The sequence below is a fragment of the Erpetoichthys calabaricus genome, chromosome 16 (genome assembly GCF_900747795.2).
Source record: "Erpetoichthys calabaricus chromosome 16, fErpCal1.3, whole genome shotgun sequence".
NCBI lineage: Eukaryota > Metazoa > Chordata > Cladistia > Polypteriformes > Polypteridae > Erpetoichthys > Erpetoichthys calabaricus.
In genome coordinates this window covers 48070097-48087690 of record NC_041409.2, presented here as the reverse complement: position 1 = coordinate 48087690, position 17594 = coordinate 48070097, and the positions used below count along the sequence as shown (strand labels likewise).

At 39.8% G+C, this 17594-nt stretch overlaps 1 protein-coding gene across 7 annotated transcripts in view; it reads right to left on the bottom strand.

Annotated features, from left to right (window-relative positions):
• The window catches only part of arhgef11 (Rho guanine nucleotide exchange factor (GEF) 11), a 212617-nt gene that overhangs the window by 116415 nt on the left and 78608 nt on the right, over positions 1–17594 (bottom strand). For all 7 annotated transcript variants that reach the window (XR_007933657.1, XM_051919914.1, XM_051919917.1 and 4 more), the window contains one exon: positions 7117–7218. Coding sequence is in view for 6 of the 7 variants with exons in the window: in XM_051919914.1 (XP_051775874.1) it covers positions 7117–7218 (102 nt within the window). In the remaining variant the exon portion in view is untranslated. The remainder of the gene's footprint in view (positions 1–7116; positions 7219–17594) is intronic.

Below are 17594 nucleotides of genomic sequence, written 5' to 3'. Positions count from 1 at the left end.
ATGGGGTAGGGGTTATCCTGAAGGAACAGTATGTCAAGAGTGTTTTGGAGATGAAAAGACAGAGAGATGAGTATGACGCTGGAAATTGAAGGTGTGATGTTGAATGTTGTTAGTGTATATGCCCTGCAAGATGGGTGTGCGATGGATGAAATAGAAGATGTCTGGAGTGAACTGAATGAATTGGCGGAGAGTGTACCCAAGGGGGTGAGAAAATGATGATTGGAGCAGATTTCAATGGTCATGTTGGTGAAGGGAACAGAGGAGATGAGGAGGTGATGGTAGGTATGGTGTCAAGGTGTGAAATGCAGATGGTCAGATGGCAGTGCATTTTGCAAAATGGATATGAATGGCTGTGGTGAATACATATTTTCAGAAGCGAGAAGAACATAGGGTGACAAGCAAGGGTGATGGAAGATGCACACAGGTAGATTATATCCTATGCAGGAGGGTCAGTCTGAAGGAGATTGGAGACTGCAAAGTGGTGGCAAGGGAAAGCATAGGACGGTGGTCTGTAGTATGATGTTTGAGATGAAGGAGAGTAGGGGCAGAGCCAAGGATCAAATGATGGAAGTTGAAAAAGGAAGACTGCAAGGTTGAGTTCAGGGAGGAGGAAGGACAGGAACTGGGTGGCAGTGAAGAGTTACCAGACAGCTTGGCTACCACAGCAGATGTAGTAAGGGTGACAGCAGGAAGGATGCTTGGCATAACATCTGGACAGAGAAAGGAAGAAAAGGAAACCTAGTGGTGGGATGGAGAAGTACAGGAGAGTATACAGAGAAAGAGGCTGGCAAAGAAGGAGTAAGATAGTCAGAGAGATGCAGAAAGATGTAGACAGGAGTGCAAGCAGATAAGGGGTAAGGTGAAGAGAGAGGTGGCAAAGGCTAAAGAAAAGGCGTATGATGAGTTGTATCAGAGGTTGGACACTAAGGAGGGAGAAAAGGACCTGTACCGATTGGCTAGACAGAGGGACTGAGCTTGGAAAGATGTTCAGCAAGTTAGGGTGATAAAGGAAGACGGAAGCATACTCACAAGCGAGGAGTGTGTTGAGCAGATGGAAAGAGTATTTTGAGAGGCTGATGAATGAAGAGAATGAGAGAGATAGTGAATCAGGAAGTGCAACGGATTAGCAAGGAGAAAGTATGCTTCAGCTATGAAGAGGATGAAGAACGGAAAGGCTGTTGGTCCAGATGACATATCTATGGCTACATGGAGGTGTTTAGGAGACATCACGGTGGAGTTTTTAACTAGATTGTTTAATGCAATCTTAGAAAGTGACAGGATATTTGAGGAGTGGAGAAGAAGTGTACTGGTACCTATTTTTAAGAATAAGGGGGATGTGCAGAGCTGTAATAACTATACAGGGGTAAAATTGATGAGCCACAGCATGAAGTTATGGGAAATAGTAGTGGAAGCTAGGTTAAGAAGGGAGGTGATGATTAGCAACTAGTGAGCAGCAATATGGTTTCATGACGGGAAAGAGTACCACAGATGCGATGTTTGCTCTTAGGGTGCTGATGGAGAAGTATGGAGAAGGCCAGAAGGAGTTGCATTGTGTCTTTGCGGACCTGGAGAAAGCATATTATGGGGTGCCTAAAGAGGAGTTGTGGTATTCTATGAGGACGTCGGGAGTGGCAGAGAAGTATGTAGGAGTTGTTCAGGACATATACAAGGGAAGTGTGACAGTGGTGAGGTCTGCAGTAAGAGTAATGGATGCATTCAAGGTGCATAGGAGATTACATCATGGATTGACTCTGAGCCCTTTTTAATTTGCAATGGTGATGGACAAGTTGACAGATGAGATTAGACAGGAGTCCCCGTGGACTATGATGTTTGCTGATGACATTGTGATCTGTAGTGAGAGTAGGGAGGTCATGGAGACCCTGAAGAGGTGCAGATATGCTCTAGAGAGGAGAGGAATGAAGGTCATTAGGAACAAGACAGAATACATGTGTGTAAATGAGAGGGAGGCCAGAGGAATGGTGAGGATGCAGGGAGTAGAGTTGGCAAAGGTGGATCAGTTTAAATACTTGGGATCAACAGTACAGAGTAATGGGGAGTGTGGAAGAGAGGTGAAGAAGAGAGTGCAGTCAGGGTGGAGTGGGTGGAGAAAAGTTCCAGGAGTGATTTGTGACAGATGAGTATCAGCAAGAGTGTAAGGGAAGGTCTACAGGATGGTAGGTAGACCACTTATGTTATATGGGTTGGAGACGGTGGCACTGACCAACAAACAGGAGACAGAGCTGGAGGTGGCCGAGTTAAAGATGTTAAGATTTGTATTGGATGTGATGAGGATGGACAGGATTAGGAATTAGTACATTAGAGGGTCAGCTCAGGTTGGACGGTTTGGAGACAAAGTCAGAGAGGCGAGACTGCGTTGGTTTGCACATGTGCAGAGGAGAGATGCTGGGTATGTTGTGAAAAGGATGCTAAGGATGGAGCTGCCAGGCAAGAGGAAGAGAGGAAGGCTTAAGAAGAGGTTTATGGATGTGGTGAGAGAGGACATGCAGGTGATGGTGAAACAGAGCAAGATGACAAGGACAGGAAGATATGGAAAAAGATGATCCACTATGGCAACCCCTTATGGGAGTGGCCGAAAGAAGAAGTCTCCTGTAAGAATACTGTTTAGGTGTTACAAATTGGTTTCAATTTATATTACTAGGAAGCTTTGCCTACTGCTCGCTGCACTCGCCAACCTCTGGGTAAGTGAATCTTAGTCATATCTGTTGAATTTACAACAGCTTTAGAAAATTTCTTAAAGTACTTTTTTGATTTTGAGTCCCAACATACTTAATCTTTTAAATGAGGTTTGTGAGACATGTGTTTTATGACTTTGTACCATAATTCAGGATAGGTTTCTCTGTTTGGAATTTCACCTCAGACAAACTGATCAACATCAGCAGCAGTTAATAATTTATTTTGCAAAGTAACCAATAAATGCATGTTTGGCAAACCCCGTTTTTGAAATTCGATTGTGTAAATGTATGCTCTGATTTGACCGAACACCGTTTCGAGTTCTTTCAATAAAACTAAGACTTTCTGATAAAACAATATACTTACGAAATTGAGAATATCCAGAGCCGAAGTAGCCGGTGGCATTGTTCAAGAATCGACAAATTTCTGGCCACTGTAGATTGCAAGTCATTGTAATAAATAAATCTGGCCAACCGATAGTTCAGGATATTGCCATTGCATCATGATATAACTTTTGCAATGCTCTTGGACTACCTTGATATGATGATGGTAACATTACTGCTTTACCTACTTTGAATTTGTCAGAACTATTGATATTTGAATTTTGAACGTGATCAATGAAACCTAGCATATGTTCTGTTCTTAAGATTTGCTTTATTCGATTTAATAAAGAGGAGATGATTAGCTTCAACTTTTAGATACGCATTAATAATGTAATGTTGCGATGGACGTTGAGATGACAGAAGTGGGTTAAATACATTGGGACGTATCGCTAATTTTGACCCAAAATATTGTGTGGGTGTTCTTCATTTTTCCAATTTTGTGTCTTTCATATTTATATGACTATCGTGTTTTGCCCTCAGGGAAAAGCAAAGGAAAGAGTAAAAGGATCTGAATGTGATTTACTAAGACAGAAACAACATTTAGTGCTGTACTTTTGGATAAACATGAATATCAACTCTGTCTTTGATACTTCAGTTTTTCGAAACTATTATCGCTGACAATTTATCACATGCTGGTTTATTATAAATGTGACCATGGTCTTTCAGATTCATATAGAAATCCAAGAAAACTGTTCGTGTTTTGCAGATAAATTACATGTGAAGTGCAATACTTTTGGACGTATGGATTTGTATCCATTATTGGTTGTAGAATTCCTAATATGTCCGATCATTTTACTCTTTCAATTCTATGTTGCAGCGCTTCTCCGTGATCATAAATCTAGACCTGACCGAATTTTGGTTTCTTCAAAATTAAACTTGTAGTAGCTTTAAATGCTTGCAAAACCACAGATTCTCATAGCATATGGTCCAGAATCGTGTAAATCTATATTTTGAGCATTGAATGATCACCTAGCAAACGAATGAATGTTGAGAGCACAGGAACTGTGTCTGACAAAAGCATTCACACGAATGAGAGGTGCTTGGACCGTGTGCATGGTTGAATATGTTTGAGTGGAGTGCAGGACTTGAAAAGATCTCCTACCAAACAAATGAGTTTTGATTAGAGATCTTTATATAGACAACATCTTTGCATCCTATGAACAATTACATTCCAAATTTAACTTTCCAGCAACACATTTCTTTCACTATCTTCAAATTTGAAACTTTGTTAAACAGAACCTGCCCAATTTTTCTATGCTGGAAAAAATATTGCTCAGTTTCGAGGACTCAGACAGCATTTCTGCAATATATAAAATTATTTTACAGTCCCTCCTTTTCAAAGATCCAAGAGGACAGTGGGAAAAGGATCTCTCACTCAACATATCAGAAAAGGAGTGGAAGGTAACAATACAGACAATTCACTCAAGCTCCATATGCGCAAAGCATACAATTATTCAACTCAAAATTATATACCGAGCACATCTGTCTCACTTAAAACTGTCCAAAATGTTTCCAGGGCAAGATCCAACCTGCGAACGTTGCAATCAAGTTCCAGCCTCACTGGGTTACATGTTCTGGGCCTGCGCCAAAGTAAAATCATTCTGGACAAACATTTTTAAATGCCTTTCAGACAGCCTTGGTGTCACAATCCCTCCTAACCCACTAACAGCTGTGTTTGGTGTACTCCCAGATGGGCTTAAAGTGGAGAAGGACAAACAAACTGTGATTGTATTCACTACACTTGCGGCACACAGACTTATTTTGCTAAACTGGAAGAACCCTAACTCTCCTCTTTTAAGTCAGTGGGTAACTGATGTTTTGTATTATCTGAAATTTAAAAAAATCAAATTCGCACTTAGAGGATCTGTGTAGAACTTTTTCAAAACCTGGCAGGATCTAATCAATAATATTTTAGAATAAACTCTTAAAGCACTGAGGAAGTAGATTCTCTTCCCATTTCTTTTTCTTCTACGTTTATCTTTATCCGTCTATTAAACTCATCAATTTATTTATTTTTACTAGCTAGCTAGTTTTACTTTGTTGGCCATGCTCTCTTTCTCAGGGGTGGGGGTTGATTTGTTTTCAATCCTATTTTTTATAAAAACTGATCAATTTGTATGGAATGATGACAATAATTTTTTTTTTTAAAGTAACATTAGGCTAGGGCTGAATTCAAAACTTTTATATATATATATATATATATATATATATATATATATATATATATATATATATATATATATATATATATAAACAGTTTTTTGGTACTGATCTATTCACTCAATTTTTTGACTGCGGATTTTGTCTCATCTTGGCTTGACAGTTGTGTGTTTTGATCTCCTAATTCTGACCCACTTTCTGTCTCGTGTCTATCTGCTGGTGCTCACTAATCTTACTTGTCATCTTCCTGGAATAACACTTGGCTTTTAATCATATGAGATGGGAAAATACTTTTTTCTGTTTAGGTCATGATGAAGGTCTTTGACATTCCAGATTGCAAAGCTGAATGATTGACCAGAGATATATGGTTTCTGAATATTAGGAGACATTTCTTGATCTTAAATAAAAGCAGTGAATTATTTCAGATTTCAGCTATAACACTAATTTCATATTATTATTGTCAGGTGTCATGATTGGTAAGATAGCCAATAAATCTACTCTTACAATTGTGGGGAAAAAGGTTTAAGAAAAATAATAATTTCTCTATGCAATATATAAACTGTAAGCACTAAATTTATTCTTATTATTTGTCTGGGAGTGTTGTTGTTTGTCTTTATTATAACATTTATTTTTTTACTGGAGCATCAGGAAAATTTTAATTTCCCCTTGGGGACAAATACAGCTATAATCAATCTACCTATGTATATTATACTGTATATATGCTAGTATGGTATCAAAGCCCAGTACAAGGATACCAAAAGATTGAAATATTGCTAAGGTATTCAGATAAGATAAAAAAAAAAAAAACCTGTATAAAGGCATTCGATCCATAAAGGTGGTACCTAGTTAAGATCACAGTGATCTGTAAATTTCTCTACCACTATTTTTAGAAAACAGTTTTGCTACAAATTTCGCTTGGCTTGTTGTTTCTTGGATAATTCTCAGAGCCTGATATTTTTCTTTCTATATCCAACTTCGGACAACATGAGTTTGCTATGAAGCATATTGCATGTAGATTCTAGGGCAGCTATTCCTTAATCGGCAGGAGATGTTATTTGTCTATCTTGATACAAGTTGTGAGTGTATGCTTTACTTCTTTCAGATAAGCCCCAAATACTTTGATTTCACTCTCAGATTTGTGATTTTTTCCTCTATGCTTTCATTCATGTTTCCTAGACTTTCTTTCAACTTTATATCAATATTGTTACCTGAATATAACTCTTTATTCTGCTGGCTCAGTTTGACTGTGTACTCTTTTAATATCCATCCTGAAATTGATAAATCAGTAGCTTCACCTCAGAAGCCTTGTTCATTGAATATTCTGCCCTCTGGTCTGTTGGCGTTATGTAACCAGTTGGTGTTTGAGACGGTCCCTTATTTGAAGCTGCCACTCTGAAATGGTGAGCTGTCACTGCCAGCGTCACTCTCATATTCACCGAGAGCAGGATTGGATACTAGACTGGGAGACCCTGGTTGATCAGGCCTTCATCTGTCTCCTCAACCTTCATCTGTAGAAGGCTGTACCGTGACACTGACAATGTCTTAGACTTTGGTGGATCTTAGTATTTTTTCTCATTCTTGAAGGATCCCCTTTTGTGTCTTCTTAACCTTTTTAGAAGACCTTGGCAATTCCACCCGGATTATTGACTAGAAGATCAAAAACATTGTAGTGTGCACATAGCTTTACAGACATCAATTAAACCTAGCATTAATGCCTTCAGGGAGGTGAAGAAAAAAGAAAAACACACAAGCAGAAATAGTTAGAAGTTCAACTCCATACAGTGGCCAAGCCATAAATCTGAAACCTAAGCCTCATGAGCTAAGAATATTATCACGTTATTTAAAATGACTTTACATATGGGACGCAAAAGATAAAACTTACCAAAGGATTGGGATTCAGTAGCTGGCTGAAGATATATCTCATGAACACAATCATATGTGCAGGATGAGATTTTAATCGTTCTACATCTTGAAATGGACCACCCTACTTGTTCACAAAAACACAAAATAAAAAGCAAAAGGTTAGGAGCCAAGACTATCAGTTTTCTTTCCTATATCTAGATTAGGTTAGTTTTAAATTCTTAAAACACGACTAAATTTAACTTTATCAAAAAAATGACAATCCGAAATTTCACCTCCAAGCTGAAACATTCTGTTTGACTAAAGCCACCTCCATTAGCAATAACTAGAATAAAACAAGTATAAGAGCCAATCTTAGAAAGTTGATGTTAAATTCATATAGTGATTGCTTACTTTCTGTAGAATGTCAGATTCTCATAGTGACTAGGATATGGTATAGACTTTCACCCACTGTAAGTTAACATGAGATATAACTTTCTTAGCTATACAGTGTTCCCCCACCTATCGCGGAAGTTACGTTCCAGACCCATCAGCGATGGGTGAAAATCCGCAATATAGAAAGACCATATAAATAAACATTTTTTTTTATAGCTTAAGCCTTAAAATACCCCTCCCACATGCTTTAAACACATGTAAACTTATTAAAACACACTTTGTAAACACATATGATATATGGATGTCGGGCTAAGCATATGAGTAACATCTCTCTATTATAAAAAAAATCTTGGCAGGGAGACCAGGGAGACGAGGCATGATCATCTTAGAAGACAATCTGACATCCCACAAGAAACAATTTAACGTCACGCAAGACAAGGCAGTGAGACAGAAGGACAACTGCTGTACAGGCTTTTAAATGATCGACGCACAGAGCAACAACCAGAACACGCATCTTGGCAGAAGCAGCACAAAGCCAGTAGCTGATCCGTCCACATCTCCTTAGCGTGTGTTCAGCTCCCCCACTTTACAATGAGAATGGGAGAGACGCAAAGTGGCAGGAGCATAATCACTCCGTGGGTTGAGTGAAGCGATCAAGACCAGATCATCTCAGAGAGACACTTTGACGACAAGCAAGACTAGACATTACAACCTTAGGAAGCAAATCCCATGAGACGGTAACTTTGACACGTCACGCCCTACTTACAAACAATTTAAAACAAGTTCACGGACATCTAACCTAGCAGTTGTTGGAATGCTTTTGGCAGACACACTTCAGGTGCTCCCAGCTCTTAAAACAACGACAAGCAGAACACGCAACTCACCAGCAGCAGCTGCAGCAAGCCAACAGATGATCCGAGCGCTTCTCCTTAGCGTGTATTCAGCTCTCACCCCCCCAAACCCTCTCCCCCCTTCAGAACACTAGCAGCAGCAGCAAGACACCAGTTGAACTGATCGTATCTCTTTAGCGTGCATTCAGACCCCCCCCTTCACAACACGAGCAGCGTTGTAAGTCCCGCGAGAAAGAGATTTAACCACGCCCGGGGCAGGAAATAAAGGACAAATATTGTTTTTATAAAATTTTTAAAATAAAAATGAAAATAATGCATATGTAACAATTCCCATGAAAATAATAATCTCTTTAAATTGTTTATCCGGTAAACCAAACCCAGGGGTGGGCAAGCGAAGTGAGCAGGGGGCAGCCCCCTAGTAGTAGTAATAATAATAATAATAATAATAATAATAATAATAATAATAATAATAATAAATCCACGATGTAGTGGAGGCGCGATAGTTGAACCGCAATATAGCAGGGGGTCATTGTATCTGAAGAACAGCCAGTTAGGAAATGGTCTTGCTGCTAGCATGGGCTGTTAGATACGTTTCCAAATAGGAGATGGCATACGGTTTTCTGACTGTGTTTATGTGATTAACTTGCTTAACATGCCACAAGTACTACTGTATGACCAAACTTTGAGAAATGAAACAAGATTTATAAGCCTTAAACCAGAACTATTCTTTGCTGGATCAATTTTTTCTCCATTTTTGTGTGAATGGTTTGCTTCTGAAACTTTTAAAATGAAGATATTTTGTCTGTGGAATTATTTGATCATGTGTCACACTGGTGGCTTGAATCATCGTATAAAGCAAACTAAACGCTGCAGAGCTCCGGTAATTTTGGATAAAGGCAGCTACAACGAGAAACCTGAAGGGTTACATGTAGCTTGATAAAATATTAAAACTGTTAGTAAATACATACAGTATGTGCCATACAGTGTGGGGTCTTAAAGGCTACATTATTTATTTCCTTTTTAACCTTAAGTAGCTGAATGCAGCACCCACTCATGCAAGATTACCGTCTTATACAATCATGACTAGAAGAAACATTATTTACAGTTAACAAATTCCCTAAAAAAATTTACAGAAGTACTAAATAGTGCAATAACCTATTTGATATATCATGAAAAGGAAAGCAGCAGTATCATACAACTTACTCAAAATAACTGCATTATTTTTATTTGTTAGCATACATTAGTGCCTCATTTGGGATCATTGTTGGAAAAGTTACTGGAATGACTTGCCACAGAATTTTTTGCTGGTTTACATAATATAGAAAATGCATTATATTAGTGTTTTTTAATTATTATTATTAAATTCAATAAATAGACATCATGTACACTTCAGAAATGTAAGGATTTTTTCAATAAACTTTTGAATTTGTAAAAACTACTGAATAGTGCCTTTCATAGGCTGATGGGGGAATGTGGATATTGTAACATTCTACTTTAACACCAAAGAATATACTAGAAGAGCATCCACTAGCTTTTAATCAATTATATCTCTCTATATACTGTTATCTCTCTCTACACACACTATATTATATTATCTCTCTATTATAAAAAAAATCCTGGGAGAGAAAGACTAGGGAGACAAGACATGATCTTCACGGAAGACACTTAAAAGACCCGCAAGATGAAAGAGAATGGCCACGGAGTGTCTCGCAGGGACCTTAAACATGGAACTTTGTGCCAAGAGATTGACTCAGGACTGTCTCGCGGGGACATAGAACATGAGATTTTTGCAAGACACGCCCTACTTACAACCAAAATCAAATAAGACCATGGGCAACAAAACAGTCAGTCGTGTCAAGGCTTTGAGCACACACAGAGCCAGTGAATGGACAAGTGAATATGCGGAGGTGTTTTGACAAGGGGAAAGAAACAGGATGATATGTGGCGTGAGCACTGACAAGGAAGAAGGAAGTTTCACTGAAGCTGAAATAAGATGTGGTTATAAACTTCAGGTGTGCTCTACACTTCAAGTCCAGATGCTAGAGAGGGAGAAAGAGGGGGATTCCTCACACCCAAAACAAGCTGAAAACAACAGCTCTAGTACAGCTCAGAAGGGAGAGGGGACAGACACATACATAACACCAAGGGACTCAGTCCCCTCACAATTTGATTTAATATTACACCTAACTAGTTGTGTAGAATATCATTGTATGCCACCCCCACTCCCGCCGTCAAGAAATCCCACATAAGGATCTGAAATTTATTACTCTCACGTAGGCTAAGAAAAATTATTTTCTATAAGGTGTAACTTTAAACATTAAACATAGACATGCATATACTGTGTACTGAAACATATGTTGTGCTAACAAACAGTCAACAAACTTAATTCACTTTGCCAGGGTTTTATTTTTCAGATAGTGACAATACATACAACATATGTTATTTGGTCTCAAATACTATATATTGACATTTACTGCCTAAAAAATGAAACAATTGAAAAAGTAGTGAATCTATGTGTTTTATACTGTAAATTTAGTGTCGAGCAGCATCTAAGGCATCAGCATTACCCCGACTCTCACTGTGGTGTGATGTTGTACTGAAAATCATGTGTGGAGACTGGCTCGGACACAGACAGGCAGACACGCTCAAGTCACCCAACACACGTTTATTTACATTAATATTTACATTGTCCTTACTGTGCTCACACACCCCAAAGACCTGGCCACAACACAATGCCTTCTTCAGGCCACCTCCTTGTCCTCCTCCTGACGTCATCCTTCTTCCTCCCGACTCTTGACTCTGACTGAAGGGAGGCGGCCCCTTTTATCTACACCCGGATGTGCTCCAGGTGCTCCCCGGCAATCTTCAACCGACACTCCCCAGTGTGGCGGAAGTGTCGGCTGTGTACCCGGAAGCACTCCGGGTGTTCCCTCTTCTCTTCCCCCCAGCACTTCCTGGTGTGGCGGAAGCACTGGGGTCCAGGGTCCCCAAGGCATCAGGGCACCCCCTGGCAGTGGCCCCCAATACAACCAGGGAGGACGCCCCCTCGTGTCCTGGAGGAGGCACAAGCCCTCCTCCACTCCTCCTAGGCGTCCCGGCCGGGCATGGACGCCCGCCGGGCACCACACATGACACAAAAAAAATGCAGCTTAAACATACAAAAAGTGACAAAAAAAATGAAAAGTAATGCTAGAGTGAATGATGTAAACAAATGAAAAACGTTAACATTTAATAATAATTCATGCATCCATTTTCTAAACCAGCATTTACCATGAAGAAGGTTGGAGTTACGCCAGAATTTATCCTAGTAAACATATCAGCACAATTTAGGTGGACATAAATACTAAAAATTCTCTTCATTCAACTTGTTTGAATGCAAAAGAAGACAATGTCCTGTAAAACTGTCTTTTGCATTTGATCAACAGAAGCCAAAGTCAGTCACTAGAAAAAAACAGGAATTAATCTATGGCAGGAATGACCAATTGTATGTAGCATGTTGAAGAGTAAGGAGCTCCCGTGAACTAATATTAACCCCAAGTATTAGGGAAAAAAAAAAACTAAAATATTGTACACAAAAAATGGTTAATTACATAGTACTTCTGATATATCCAAATACCAAGGCCGCTATAACTGAGGTAACTTATCTTAAGAAATTTCCTGGGTGAAGCCTGATAACACAGCTAGCAGATAATAAAGTGCACCTTCCAAAAGCTCCTCAAAAACACTCAAGGGGCCAGGCTTGGTGTACAGTAAGCATAACACGAAGACGGCAATCCGTGATGTGCCCAGCAGTTAAACGATGGTTATTAATGATCACTTTTACATTTTCAATTCCAAGCATCAATATTTTTGGCACAACATGTATAAATACATAGATGAGAAAGGTAGGTGGAGAATGTGCATTACAGGGCTGCAAACAGCTGCACAGATTGATTGACAAAGCTTTAGCTTTAGGCAAATTTGGGATAAGGGATAAGAAACATCTGTAGGTGATGATGCGCTATATAAATCACACAAGTACTTCAACATTAATTAAATTATTAGAAAAAGTTTATTTAACCAACAACAGCCTTTACATGTGTTTTGTGACATACATAGTGTGATCTTATTCCATTAACAAATAGGATCATTTGAAGTTGGCCTGGGAAGAATGCAGTCAGATATACAGATGATATCAGAGTAAGAAGACCATACCGTACTTTTGTTCATTTTTGTTTTCTTTTGCACAACACATTTACTTTTTAATGACAAAAAATGAATGTGCTGGTTAGCAGCCTTTATAGCAATATGGCTATACATACTTAAAGCTCCATAAAATGGCTTACGGGAAAGAAATCAGACTTCTGGAACAGGGGCTCCAGGAGAACAACCACTTCCTTAATGTTAGCTGAACCATGGAGCTGGTCACAGACTTCAAAAGCAGGCGTGACCACACTCTCATATGGTGTACATCAGAGGAGTGCTTTCAAAAGGGCAGTAGCTTTAAATCTCTTAAGCTGAATATATCCTGGTTATAGTTAAGAAGACTTACTAATGGCTTTACTTCCTTAAATATTTTAGGAAAACCCATATGTTCAAAAAATCTACATTCAACCCTTTCTAAAGGTGTACAGTGGATTCAACACTTACTTGCTGCACAACATCCCAGTTTAATAATAATAATAATAATAATTCATTACATTTATATAGCGCTTTTCTCAGTACTCAAAGCGCTATCCACACAGGGAGGAACCGGGAAGCGAACCCACAATCTTCCAGTGTCTCCTTACTGCAAAGCAGCAGCACTACCACTGCGCCACCTGTGAGTTGGCATTTGTTCACCTCAGGAATGCAGAATGCTGCAGATGGAGAAGGCGAAACAGGACATATACAACACATGCTGCCATAGTAAGACAATCTGTATTATTAAGGACCTCAGTTATCATGCAAAGCCCCCTTCTCCAACCGTTTTTCTGTGCTATTTAAGAGTACAAACTTGAACTTATTACCCTACAGTATATTCATGCATTACCTTCAAGGAGCTTGAGAACTAAAATTAGTTAATTTCACTAGCTGGGCATATTGGTTTCTCGTTGAATAACCACATTATGATTAGTAGTGTTCACCCTGTGTGCCAGTTTTAGGACACATGTGATGTGTAGATGATTTTATGAAATTTTCAAAACTGTAATATAAATAACAGAACAGTTCACAAAAAGTAAAATAAAAAGTATACATCAGGGTTTACTATTCATAATAAATTTTACAGTTGGTACAAGCATATTACTTGCTATCTTATTTGATGAGGATGATGATTAATAATGTTTGGTCCAGCACCAAAACATTACTTTTCTTTTGTTGTGAGATATGGACTTTGCATATAATTATTACAATTTTTAATATCTGAACCTAACACACTATTTGTGCCATTAGTGACATACAGTGCATCCGGAAAGTATTCACAGCGCATCACTTTTTCCACATTTTGTTATATTACTGTACAGCCTTATTCCAAAATGGATTAAATTCATTTTTTTCCTCAGAATTCTACACACAACACCCCATAATGACAACGTGAAAAAAGTTTACTTGAGATTTTTGCAAATTTATTAAAAATAAAAAAATAGAGAAAGCACATGTACATAAGTATTCACAGCCTTTGCCATGAAGCTCAAAATTGAGCTCAGGTGCATCCTGTTTCCCCTGATCATCCTTGAGATGTTTCTGCAGCTTCATTGGAGTCCACCTGTGGTAAATTCAGTTGGTTGGACATGATTTGGAAAGGCACACAGCTGTCTATATAAGGTCCCACAGTTGACAGTTCATGTCAGAGCACAAACTAAGCATGAAGTCAAAGGAATTGCCTGTAGACCTCCGAGACAGGATTGTCTTGAGGCACAAATCTGGGGAAGGCTACAGAAAAATTTCTGCTGCTTTGAAGGTCCCAATGAGCACAGTGGCCTCCATCATCAGTAAGTGGAAGAAGTTCGAAACCACCAGGACTCTTTCTAGAGCTGGCCAGCCATCTAAACTGAGCGATCGGGGGAGAAAGGCCTTAGTCAGGGAGGTGATTAAGAACCAGATGATCACTCTGTCAGAGCTCCAGAGGTCCTATGTGGAGAGAGGAGAACCTTCCAGAAGGACAACCATCTCTGCAGCAATTCACCAATCAGGCCTGTATGGTAGAGTGGCCAGACAGAAGCCACTCCTTAGTAAAAGGCACATGGCAGCCCACCTGGAGTTTGCCAAAAGGCACCTGAAGGACTCTCAGACCATGAGAAAGAAAATTCTCTGGTCTGATGAGACAAAGATTGAACTCTGTGGTGTGAATGCCAGGCGTCACGTTTGGAGGAAACCAGGTACCGCTCATCACCAGGCCAATACCATCCCTACAGTGAAGCATGGTGGTGGCAGCATCATGCTGTGGGGATGTTTTTCAGCGGCAGGGACTGGGAGACTAGTCAGGATAAAGGGAAAGATGACTGCAGCGATGTACAGAGACATCCTGGATGAAAACCTGCTCCAGAGCGCTCTTGACCTCAGACTAGGGCGACGGTTCATCTCTCAGCAGGACAACGACCCTAAGCACACCGCCAAGATATCAAAGGAGTGGCTTCAGGACAACTCTGTGAATGTCCTTGAGTGGTCCAGCCAGAGCCCAGACTTGAATCCGATTGTACATCTCTGGAGAGATCTTAAAATGGCTGTGCACTGACGCTTCCCATCCAACCTGATGGAGCTTGAGAGGTGCTGCAAAGAGGAATGGGCGAAACTGGCCAAGGATAGGTGTGCCAAGCTTGTGGCATCATATTCAAAAAGACTTGAGGCTGTAATTGCTGCCAAAGGTGCATCGACAAAGTATTGAGCAAAGGCTGTGAATACTTATGTACATGTGATTTCTCAGTTTTTTTATTTTTAATAAATTTGCAAAAACCTCAAGTAAACTTTTTTCACATTGTCATTATGGGGTGTTGTATGTAGAATTCTGAGGAAAAAAATAAATTTAATCCATTTTGGAATAAGTCTGTAACATAACAAAATGTGGAAAAAGTGATGAGCTGTGAATACTTTCCGGATGCACTGTATAATGATAGTTAAGAGTCTTCATTCTATTTTCCTTTTGGTGGTTGATTTGAAATTTGCTGTTAAGTCTAGCTGAAACCAATGACAAATGAACATGGACATTCCATTGTGGGACTGAATCCCCATTGAACAATGTACCTGTTGTGAGATTTCTTTGAGAGGGGGGAGTGAAACCCACTACAATTCACCAAAGGATGTTGGCTTAGTGAAAAAAGCATGACTCAATAAAAAGTTAATGAATGGATAGAAAGGTTTAAAGCAAGAAGAACAAGTGTAACCAACAAAAAACGATCTGGTCAACTATCAACATCCATGCACATAAGCCCACATCAACATGGTAAAGGCCTTTATCAGAAGAGACAGATAATTATGTTAACCGCTGTTGCAGCATGTTTAGATATCACCTATGGATCCACACACGCCACAGTGCATGGTGACTTGGAGTACAATAAAGTTTGTGCAAAATGGGTACCTAAACAGCTCACTGATCTGCACAAGTCACCATTTTTAGTGAATTTCCACAAGTTTCATTCACTCTGCCCAAATAAATCTCTCTATGGTGTATTATTCAACAAATGGTGCAATCCTGCAACAGAGTGTCCATGTTCATTTGACCTTGGCTTCAAGTAGACTAGCTATGCGTAGTTTGTAGTTTGTACACACACAAGCCATTGCAAACGTGTTGAATTGCAACACCTTCTATCCACTGCAGTTACTGTATAATTTCAAATGCCTATGCTTTTTGATTTACACTCAATATAAGCTTTTAAACACTACACTCTAAATATAGTTTCTTTGCAAAATGTCTAACATGTATACTCAAAATTATTTGATATTTTATGATAAAATACTTGTGTACCTAGAAGGGGCTGAGCTTGAAGTATAGAAGGCATAACACTAGGGCATAACCCTGATACCAAAAATATGTGTGTGTCTGTCTGTGTGTGTGTCACAGTTTCTTGAGGATGGTCCAGAGCTTAAATGGCTAGACAAAAAAAATACCAAACTCAAAACTTAAGCCTGTTATGAGATGACGAGGTGCCGATTAGTTTTTGAGCCAAATCATGCAACAGAAAGAGGCACTCGAGAGGAACCCTGAAATACCATAATCCTGCAATTAATTATGAATTCTTCTCATCAATTGCTATCATGACGTCATATTTTATGATCAGAAAGATCAGCATTAGAGCGCTAAATAATTACTGAAATGTTAATAGCTTGATTAACTTGGTTCCTAGAGCACAAATCTTACTGATGCTCACATCTGAATTTTTATATTCAGCTCCAGACATCAGTGCAGCACATGCCTCTTCAGACTCCGTGGCAACGGAGAGTTTGAATGGACACAAGTATAGAAAACACCTTTATAGCCCATGAGCCAGGTAACAAATTGGCACATATCATGCGTTACATAAACACTTTCACAAGGGTAAACGTTAGAGCTGTGCAATGTCTTAAATGTTCTCATTGTCATTTGTCGTACATGGCTGGGGGCCAGACCCGGCTGGGACGCCTGGAAGGACCAAGACGGGGCACATTTGTCCTCCAGGCCACGAGGGGGCAGGAAGGCTCAGGACTGTTGGGGCATCTGTTCACCGCCAGGGGGCGCCCCGAACCTCATGGAGTCCAGGACTTATGTACTTCCGCCACACAGATGGAGGATGATCCTTCCAGGGTCACCCGGAGTGCTTCCGGGTGATCTCCTGACGCTTCCGCCACACCAGGACGTAACGTCAGGTAGAGCACCTGGAGCTCATCCGGGTGAGGATAATTGGGGCCGCCTCCCTCCTGTCTTTGAGCTGGAGTCGGGAGCAGGAGCAGGACGAAGCTCCTGGAGAGAGAGGACAGGTGGCCCAGGGACGAGGAGAGAGAAAGCCCAGGAGAGAGGTGACTGTGGCTGAAGGCACTGTGAGTGGTGCGGGACTGTGAATTGAGTAGTGGTGTTGTGTGGAGAAGAGAAATAAAGAAGTCTTTTGGATAAAGATGTGGTCTCAGACTGGTGGTGTCCGGGCAACTATCACACATTTCAAAACATTGACAATGTAGAAAACCATCATCTGGGAGGGAGGCTTGAGGATTACGAATAAATAACTTCCATGTACCACAGAAAGTGTTTATACTCAGCACATTTTTTATTACAATGATTCAAAGGTGATTTGTTTTAAGTTCATTTAAAATTGCTACAAATCATGATGTAATATTAGCAGAAAAC